Raw genomic sequence first — 9,744 nt, forward strand, 5'->3', positions numbered from 1 at the left:
ATGGATGGGTGGATGGTTGGATGGGTGGGTGGGTGGATGGATGGTTGGATGGATGGATGGGTGGATGGATGGATGGATGGGTGGATGGATGGATGGATGGATGGGTGGGTGGGTGGGTGGATAGATAGATAGATCGATCAATCGATCGATCACAGCGTGAGAAGTGATCTCCTGGCTCCCACGTCCTGTCAACTCCCCTGTAAACTCTGACCAGTCCTCTCCTCTCTTCTTTCTCTGTGGAAATCGTACTTGGGGGTTCTGGACCTGCCCAGGAGCACGACAGCAGTACTCCTGTCCAGGCGCCTGTACCAGGGTGGAGGAGTTTCAGCTCTTTTCTCAGCAGACGCCATTCCAGCCATCCCAGGGGTTTGGCGCTGGTGTCGCCTGGTCACAGAGTGGAGGAGGGGAGCCTGCGCAGCCGCAGCCTAAAACCTGCAGACAGCGAGACGGAAGTTGAGGGAGCGTCCACCCTTGGAAGCTCTGCAGACGCCCGGTGTTTCGGAGACGCTGGGCATGTGGAGCAGGGGAGTGACTCAGGTTGAGAATGGACAATTTGATGGAAGGAGGTTTTGTGAAAAATTAAACTGCATTGGTCTCCCACACTCAAAAGGCCATCTACAAACTTGGAAAACTTGGGAAAATTCCAGATTAAAAAATTCTTCCATATATGAGAGGCACTTCAAAAACTTCGTGGTCCCCTATTTCTGTCTCTCCATCATGTCTGTTTCTATCTCCATCACTGTCTCTGTCTTTAATCTTTATCCCCACCTCTCTGTCCTTATCATTACTTTAAACATTTCCTTCAGAGGATGAATTCTAGTTCCGACCTTAGAGCTGTTTAGGGTAGTCGTTTTATGAATCTCCTTTTCCCCTGGGACACTAGGCCTCCCAAGATGGCAGGAAATGTATCAGCGTGGTTTTATCTGCACGTCGGGGATGGCCACAGGTTGACATCCTTAAACATCTCTGAAGTGGAGAGGGGTGAAAGGATGAATGAGCAACATACGGGAAGCCCTGGACTGGTTAAGGCAAGGGGTGTTGTGGTTGGAACAGGATCACGCCAGGACAAAACCTCGTGGCATTTTCCAGCCCCTGTCTTGGTGTGGGCCACTTTAGTCAGGGCTCAGAAGAAACAATGGAGGGAAAAATGTCTTCAAATAAGTGGGTCTTCAAAAAATTGATGGAAAAAATGCACATTATGAAAAATCCAGGGGCTTCCAGTAGGTTAAGCCTCTGCTTGCAGCACTGGCATCCCATATGGGCGCAGGTTCTAGTCCTGGCTGCTCCACTTCCCATCCAGCTCTCTGCTGTGGCCTGAGAAAGCAGTGGAAGATGGCCCAAGTCCTTGGGCCCCTGCACTCATGTGAGAGACTTGGAAGAAGCTCTTGGCTCCTGGCTTGGGTTCAGCCCAGCTCCAGCTGCTGCAGCCATTTGGGGAGTGAACCAGTGGATGGAAAACCTTGCTCTCTGTCTCTCCCTCTCTCTGTAACTCTGCCTCTCAAATAAATAAATCTTTTTTTATTTTTTTCTCATAATATGCATTTTTAAACTTTTATTTAATGAATATAAATTTTCAAAGTACATCTTATGGATTACAATGGCTTTTTCTCCCCCATAACTTCCCTCCCACACACAACCCTCCCCTCTCCCGCTCGCTCTCCTCTTCCATTCATATCAAGATTCTAAATAAATAAATCTTTAAAAAAAGAGAAAAATCCAGGTATGGATTTCAAAATACTTTTCATCAAAATGGACTTATCTTAGTTCCATTTCCCACAAGCTTTATAAAGTCCCCTCCTATGAAGAACGTATTTGGGAATTTAAAAAAAGAAAATGATTAGAATCCTGGGTGCAGCCTCTGGCAAGGCACAGGTGCACTTGAAGAGGGAAGGCTGTGGGGGAGAGACATTCTCGGGCTGCCTGGGTGCAGGGCCCATGGGGCTCGGAGACGGAGGCGGAGTCGGCGCCAGCTCCTTGGTGCAGGGGCTGCAATCTTGAGGGAAACTGGGCCACATACAAATCAATGTGCAGGGGCTGGTGTTGTGTCCGTGGGTTAAGCAGCTGCCCATGAGGTTGGCTTCCCACATGGGCGTGTGTTCAAGTCCTGGCTGCTCCACTTCTCTTCTTCTTCCTTTTTTTTTTTTTTTTTTTGACAGGCAGAGTGGACAGTGAGAGAGAGAGACAGAGAGAAAGGTCTTCCTTTACTGTTGGTTCACCCCACAATGGCCGCTGCGGCCGGCGCACCACGCTGATCCGAAGCCAGGAGCCAGGTGCTTCTTCTGGTCTCCCATGGGGTGCAGGGCCCAAGGACTTGGCCATCCTCCACTGCACTCCCTGGCCACAGCAGAGAGCTGGACTGGAAGAGGAGTAACCGGGACAGAATCCAGTGCCCCGACCGGGACTAGAACCCAGTGTGCCGGCTCCGCAGGCGGAGGATTAGCCTAGTGAGCCGCGGTGCCGGCCGCTCCACTTCTGATCCAGCCCTCTTCTAATGCACCTGAGGAAGCAGTGGAAGATGGCCCAAGTCCTTGGGCCCCTGCACACACCCATGTGGGAGACCTGGAAGAAGCTCCTGGCTCCTGGATTCGGCCTGGCCCAGCCCTGGCTTTTGTGGCCATTTGGGGAGTGAACCAGAGGGTTGGATGATCTCTCTATCTCTCTCTCCATCTCTCTGTCACTCTGTCTTTGAAATAAGTAAGTAAATCTTTAATAATTAAAACAAGGGTCAAGGGCACCCAAAGGCTCTGTTTGCACACTTGCTTTAAACAGGATTCATCCAGACAGGTTCCATGGCCCAGGGAGGCAGGGCACAGACACTGGAGTGTGGGGCGAGGTGACGTCACGGAGCCCACCCTGCAGCTGAGGCCTCGGTCACCGGTCCTCCTTCCTGGGGGCATTTTGGAGAGTGTCTGAAACATGGGCTGAGTGTTTACACCAGAAATCGCCTTCATAAAAGCAGAAGTTGGGGCCTTCTGGGGGCCACAGTAGAGGCTTACGTTGGAAAATCGCTGTGTGGCTTCCTACGATAATGTCAGGGCGAGGAACAGACACCCACACAGGGCCGATGCTCCGCGCGCTCCCGCATCTCCGGAAGAGCCCTGCGGTGCGTGGTTGCAGTTCCCCACGATGGGACATCTGGCTGGCGTGTGACTGATGTGTCACTTAGTGGTGAGTGTTTAATGCAGGCATTGGGGACAACAATCAGCCGCGAGTGATTCCATGACTCACGTAGCATCCCATGGTCTTGACTGGCATGTGACTTCCATAGTTTCTTTATACATATTTGAAAATCAAGCATCTGAGAGAAATTGGCCAGTCATTAACCATTTTGCTGCTCATCCATTATCCCCATGTGGGGTCACCTTGTTATTCGGTAATACGTGTTCTAAATGGAGCATCGGTGATCCATGAATCAATTCTTCCATCTGCTGGTTCACTCCCCAAATGGCTACAATAGCCAGGGCTGGGCCAGGCTGGGCCAGGAGCTTCATTCGAGTCTCCCATGTGGGTGGCAGGGGCCTACGGTCATCCTCTGCTGCCTTCCCAGGTGCATTAGCGGGGAGCTGGAACCAGCACCCTATGGGATACCGGTGTCGCAGGTGGTGACTGAACCCGCTGCACCGCAGCACCCAGCCCTGAAACTTGTCTTTTGATTGCATCTCCCACATGTTTTCATGTTGGTGGTGTAGCACGGGGGGCTTTGAAGTGTGTGTACGCTGCGGGATGGCTGCAATTGGGCTGAATCACAGACATGTTGCCTGAGCATTTCTGTTGGTGCTTCAACACCATCGGCCGGCCGCCTTAGAAGTCAAAGAGGAAGGCAGGAGGGTCCGGGCGAGTGAGGGGGCTGGGGAGGATGGACGCGGAGCCTGGACTACGGAGATGGAGAGGGTGAAGAGGCAACGCGAGAGGCAGATGTGAAGGAGCTGCAGGAGGAATGCGGGGGAGCCTTCTCTGGCCCCCAGCGCAGCGGGATTCCAGCCCAGGGAGACCACGGAGCGGTGAGGGACACACCTGCGCCATTGCGCCAGCCAGCGAGTTGGCGGTGTCTTCTCGGAGCAGAGCGGGAGCTGGTGTGCGGGAAGTCACTAATCCACGCTAACCTGACTACAGCAAGCCCGAGGTTTCGATCTTCCTTCCAAGTGACGAACCTGCACGTGGCAAATGTTCCATAATTATCTGTTGACACTGCAGCATAAAAAAGAGTTAAACCACACCGGCAGAGCCTGGGGCCAGGATGGGTGCCCCCATCTCAGCGTGTGAAAAGTCTGCAGGGAGCCTGTGCCCGCCCCAGGCACAGCCTGAGCCCTGGGGGAATGTGGGCCAGGCTCCTGGGGGGAGCTGTTCCCCTTCCTGTGGCGCTGTTGATGGAACAACCTCGTGACTGGGAGGGGCCAGTCTCCGAGCGTCCACACCCGGTGTGTGTCCGTCCTGCTGGGCACAGTGTTCGGGGCCAGTGGAGGAGACATCATGACCCCCACCCTCGTGGTCCTGCTCTGCCTGGGTAAGACTGGAAGACGGGGAGGGGAGACCCTGCTCTGGGAGGGACCCCGCCCCCACTCACAGCCAGGCCCTGCTCCCTGGAGACCCCAGGCTCAGGAGCCCCGGGGAGGAGAGGATGGGCGCAGGGGCAGGGGCAACCCTCTCATGGGGAGCTCTCCTCCAGGGCTGTGTGCAGGTCCCAGGACCCGAGTGCAGGCAGGTGAGCATGCCCCCACTGTGCTGGTCCCCCCCCCATGGGACAAGGGCCACCCTGGGCAGCTGGGGTGGGGACCAGCCCTGTCTGGTGAGGAGGGCATCTGGGAGGGTCCTGGCTTGCGAGGGGACGTGGTCCTGGGACCCAGCCTCTGGTTTCCTTCCAGGCACCCTCCCCAGACCCAGCCTCTGGGCTGAACCAGGCTCTGTGATCACCCTGGGCAGGCCTGGGACCCTGTGGTGTCAGGGGACCCTGGAGGCCCAGGAGTGCCGTCTGTATAGGGAGGGAATCCCAGAGCCCTGGGACAGACAGATGCCACTGGAGCCCAGAAACAAGGCCAAATTCTCCATCCCTCTCATGGTTGAGGTGTATGTGGGGCGCTACCGCTGTGTCTGCCTCAGCGCTGCTGGCTGGTCAGAGCACAGTGATGCCCTGGAGCTGCGGATGTCAGGTGAGGGTCACACAGGGTCCCTGCCCCACAGGCTGTGCCCTCAGGGAGGGGTCTGCTCCCAGGGTTCCCCTCTCATAGCGCAGCCCTGGGGGTACCGTGGGGGATGAACCCTGCTTCACATGACTGCTCCTCCTCTCCCAGGAGCCTACGGCAAGCCCAGCCTCTCGGCCCTGCCCATCCCCGTGGTGACCTCAGGGGCCAATGTGACCCTCCAGTGCCGCTCCCAGCTGGGATTCCACAGGTTCATTCTGACAGAGGAGGGGGCGCCCTGGGCTGCCAGGACCCGGAGCTCAGAGCCACACCCTAGTGCACAGTCCCAGACCCTGTTCCCTGTGGGCCCTGTGACTCCCGGCCGCAGGTGGGCGTTCCGATGCTATGGCTCCTACAGGGAGAATCCTTCTGTGTGGTCAGAGCCCAGTGACCCCCTGGAGCTGAGGGTGACAGGTGAGGGCCCTGACCTCCTCCTCCTGAGCTCAGCGGGTCCCTGGGACCCTGGCCCAGGAGAGTGCTGGGCGGGGCTGGGAGGGAGGGGCGCTGGGGGGGGTCATCCAGGAGGCTCATCCCCCAGAGGGGAGGCTCACCCACCGCCCCCCAGGCCTCGACGCTGGGTCCAAGGTGAGGGAGGGCCCTGGGAGGCTGCGGGGCACACGCAGGAGAAGAGTTTGGGAGTGGGGGGGCTCCAGGGGAAGCCCCAACCCTCACCTATCTCCTGTCCTCAGTCTCAGGCTCCTGTGGGGGTCCCAGCCCCCCCCCATAAGCCCCATCTCAGCAGCAGGTGGGTCTTGGGGCCTCTGCCCAGAGGGTGTTGGTGTCCCCATGAGTGTCCTGAGAGGGTCCTTGCTGACCTACTACTTCCTGTCTCAGCTCGGCTGTGACCGGGTCCCAGGGTCTGGCAGTGCCGCTGGTGGGGTCCTGGGGCTGAGCTGAATGAGGGTGGGCCTGGGGCAGAGGGGGTGCTGGGCCCGGCCTGGGAGAGGAGCCAGCAGGCCATGTAGGGAGCATGGCAGCCCCAGCCCTCACCGCCTGTCCCTGTCCCCACCCCAGGAGGCCCTGAGGGTCAGCCGCTCACCCCCAAGGAGCCCGCCCCACCCAGTGGTGAGTGAGGGGCTGGGCTGGGAGGGGTCCAGGGGAGGCAGGGGCTGGGGTCTGCCCTGGGTTGAGCTCTGGAGATGGTGACGTAGACAAGCCCCTCCCTGTCTGGGCTGCATTTCTGGGTGCACAGGAAAGAGGGAGGGGCTTGCCCAAACCTGGAGGTCCATGTAGTGCTGACCTCAGCTGTGACCTCCTGGGAGAGGCAACCTCCCCGGGAAGCCTCCAGGTCCCAGTCTGTGGCAGTGCCACGGCGGGGCAGGGACAGGGCCATGGTCCAGGTCCCTCAGGCTCCTCCCTTCCAGCTCAGGGGCATCACAGAGAGCAAGGCTGCAAGTCGGCCTCCCAGGGGCAGCGCAAGCGGTCACTTCCTGCGGGTGACCTGGGGCAGGAGATGCGCCCCCTGTGGGCCTCAGTTGCTTCCTCTGTGAAATGGGGAGGGGCGAGGGTGATCGCATGTTGCAGAGCGTGTGGGGCTGGGGCTGACATGCACAGGCCGAGCTCATGCCCGGTGCACAGTAGGTGTGCAGTGACCCCGCCCTCCTCCACGACGTCACTCATGCCCAAGGTCTCCAAAGCTCTGTGGCCATTCTGATCGGAGTCTCTGTGGCCTGCCTCCTGCTATTCTGCCTCTTCCTCCTCCTCCTCCTGCGACACCGGCGTCAGGACAAGCGCAGGAAGTCGGGTGAGCAGGGCGTGCGGTGACCTGGGCTCAGGGGGGTGGGGGTTCCCTGTGGGACGGCCCAGGGTGGGCTCAGGGCTGCAGCCACAGGGAAACCGGACCCCCGAGCAGGGCCCAGAGTGCACAGCCCAGCGCCAGCATCAGCAGCGGCGTGGAGTCCAGCTCCCACTGTCCTCCGTGCAGTCCCCTGAGCATCCGTGTGCGTGCGGGGTGTGACGGTCCCTTCTTCTCCTGGGGCCTGAGCAGGGGCCGACGCTGACCCTCCCGGGGCTGAGCCCCTCTGTCTGTCTCACCCAGACCACAGGGAGGCTGGTGCTCAGCGTCCTGCGCCCGAGCCCAAGGCTGGAGGCCTGCCCAGGAGGTGAGTCCTGGCCCAGGACCCCGGCCTGTCCCCCACACCGCCCCCCCCAACCCCTAACGCACCTGTGTCCTCCCCAGCTCCGGCCCAGCTGCTGCCACCCAGGAAGAAAACCTCTGTGAGAGGGAGGGGCCGCCTGGGGGGGCGGGGCCAGGGTTTCAGGCCAGCTGGGGAGGGGACAGCATGGGCAGCGTCCTGGGCTCAGGGTGAACCTGACACTGCCCGGGGACATCCCCGCTCCCTGGAGCCCAGTGTCCCCGTGTGCAGCAGTCAGGGGAGAGCTGCGAGCTCCCAGCGCCTGGACAGGAAATGACCGCTTGCTTTGCCCCTGCAGATGCCACCGTGAAGGGCAGCCAACCTGGGCGCGGGCTGGAGCTGGTCAGCAGCCAGGTGAGGCCCTGTGTGCAGGCCTCCAAGGAGCCTCCGGCCCAGTTTAGTGCAGGAGCCTCTGTCCCTGTGCACAGCTCGCTAGGGTGTCCACAGTGAGCCCCCCCGCTCCGGGCTCGCTGGCCCCTCATGCTGGGACTCTGGCCCTCCCTCCCGGCCCCTGGTCCCCTGTCTGAGGGCCCAGGCCTAGGAGGAGGCGTGAATTAATGCACCCTGGGCCCGCAGCCCCCGGCATTCATTCATCCCTGGGACTGGGGGCTCCTCTTGATGAGGCTCCATGTTGGAGCTGCGGGCACAGCTGTGAGCAAAGCCTCGAAGCTCCCTGGGCTCACCCGTGGGCGAGATTGCGTGCACACCGCGCACCACACCCCGCGCCGGCGCTGCAGAGGGAAGTAACCCCGGGAAGGGGAGGGGTGTGGGGGCAGCGAGGGCCACACTCAGAGACGGAGGAGCCCCCGCAGGTGGGGGACACAGCCTGTGCAAAGGCCCTGAGCCGGAGCTGGCTCTCTGAGGAGGCGGGGCTGTGTGTCTGCAGCCAGGTGGGCAGAGGTCGGTGTCAGGCTGCGCTCAGAGCTGCAGGGGGGCAGCGTCCGACCCTCAGAGGACTTCAGAATCCTCCGAAGACCCCACCAAGAGGGTTACACATGGGGTCGACATTTTAAGGCGGTCACTCTGGCCACAGCTGTAAAATTGACTGAAGGGTCCAGAGTGGAATCAGGGAGCTCCCCCCTGCTGTCTCTTCCCAGCAGAGCCTACAGGGTGAAACCCCTCAGGGAGTGACATATGCCCAAGTGAACCCCCGCAGACTCCAGAGGGGAGGAGACCTCTCCCATTCCCACCTGCACAGGGGATTGCCAGGGGGGAAGGACAGGCCAGCAGAAGAGGACGGGCAGGTGCACCATCACCTGTGTCCTGGGCCCCCCAGCGCCCTGCCCCCAGCTGTGTAGCTTCCCTCTCACTCTCTGCTCACCAGGCTGCAGCCCCCGAGGCGCCCCTGAACGTGATCTACGCCCAGCTGTGCAGCCTGACGCCCACACAGTAGGCAGCTGCCAAGCTTCCTTCTGGTCAGAGCCCTGCCTGAGCCCAGTGAGTTCACTGCTCTGGACCCCTGCCAGGAGGGACCCCGGCCCCTCACTGCACGGAGGGCACTGGAGCTGCCCCAGGGGACACCAAGTTAGGACGCTGGCCAGCCTGGACCCGTTGTGGAGAGCAGCAGGAGAGATGGGGAACCCTGGGACACACGTGATTCTGTGGCCACAGACAACTCATGTCTCTGTTTTGGAAATAAAGCAAGAGGTTTCTCAACCATCAGTGAGAAATCTGAGAAAACAGAAGTGAGACCATGTTTTTTAAAGATTTATTTATTTATTTGAAAGTCAGAGTTACACACAGAGAGAAGGAGAGGCAGAGAGAGAGAGAGAGAGAGAGAAAGAGAGAGAAAGAAAGAGAGAGGTCTTCCATCTGCTGGTTCACTCCCCAGTTGGTTGCAGCGGCCGGAGCTGTGTCAATCCAAAGCCAGGAGCCAGGAGCTTCTTCCTTGGTCTCCCACACAGGTACAGGGGCCCAAGGACTTGGGCCATCTTCTACTGCCTTCCCAGGCCACAGCAGAGAGCTGGATGGTAAGTGGAGCAGGCTGGCGCCGCGGCTCACTAGGCTAATCCTCCGCCTTGCGGCGCCGGCACACCGGGTTCTAGTCCTGGTCGGGGCGCCGGATTCTGTCCCGGTTGCCCCTCTTCCAGGCCAGCTCTCTGCTGTGGCCCGGGAGTGCAGTGGAGGATGGCCCAAGTGCTTGGGCCCTGCACCCCATGGGAGACCAGGAGAAGCACCTGGCTCCTGCTTTCAGATCAGCGCGGTGCGCCGGCCACAGTGTGCCGGCTGCGGTGGCCATTGGAGGGTGAACCAATGGCAAAGGAAGACCTTTCTCTGTCTCTCTCTCTCACTGTCCACTCTGCCTGTAAAAAAAAAAAAAAAAAAGTGGAGCAGCATACACTCGTTGATCCTCTGTGTATTCTCTTATGAGAAGTAGCTACAGATGTCATGCATCCATTTTTGAATCAGGTTATCTCTGTTTGCTGTTTCAA

General features: G+C 59.5%; 1 protein-coding gene across 3 annotated transcripts; it reads left to right on the forward strand.

The window, feature by feature from the left end:
- The first annotated feature begins 3,640 nt into the window (after positions 1-3,640).
- LOC103347271 (leukocyte immunoglobulin-like receptor subfamily A member 5) lies at positions 3,641-9,002 on the forward strand. 3 transcript variants are annotated; one of them, XM_070062896.1, is made up of 10 exons: positions 3,641-4,504; positions 4,667-4,702; positions 4,863-5,147; positions 5,289-5,591; positions 6,192-6,242; positions 6,805-6,921; positions 7,216-7,279; positions 7,357-7,394; positions 7,611-7,666; positions 8,637-9,001. In XM_070062896.1, exons 1-10 carry the CDS (start codon positions 4,471-4,473, stop codon positions 8,703-8,705), a joined length of 1,053 nt encoding a protein of 350 aa, XP_069918997.1. In that variant the 5' UTR covers positions 3,641-4,470; the 3' UTR covers positions 8,706-9,001. The 3 variants fall into 3 exon arrangements, with proteins under 3 accessions (XP_069918997.1, XP_069918995.1, XP_069918996.1); XM_070062894.1 differs by having other exon boundaries at positions 4,411-4,504; positions 4,667-5,147; positions 6,903-6,921; positions 8,637-9,002; XM_070062895.1 differs by having other exon boundaries at positions 4,411-4,504; positions 4,667-5,147; positions 8,637-8,851.
- Positions 9,003-9,744: the final 742 nt, after the last annotated feature.

The sequence above is a fragment of the Oryctolagus cuniculus genome, chromosome 18 (genome assembly GCF_964237555.1).
Source record: "Oryctolagus cuniculus chromosome 18, mOryCun1.1, whole genome shotgun sequence".
Lineage (NCBI taxonomy): Eukaryota > Metazoa > Chordata > Mammalia > Lagomorpha > Leporidae > Oryctolagus > Oryctolagus cuniculus.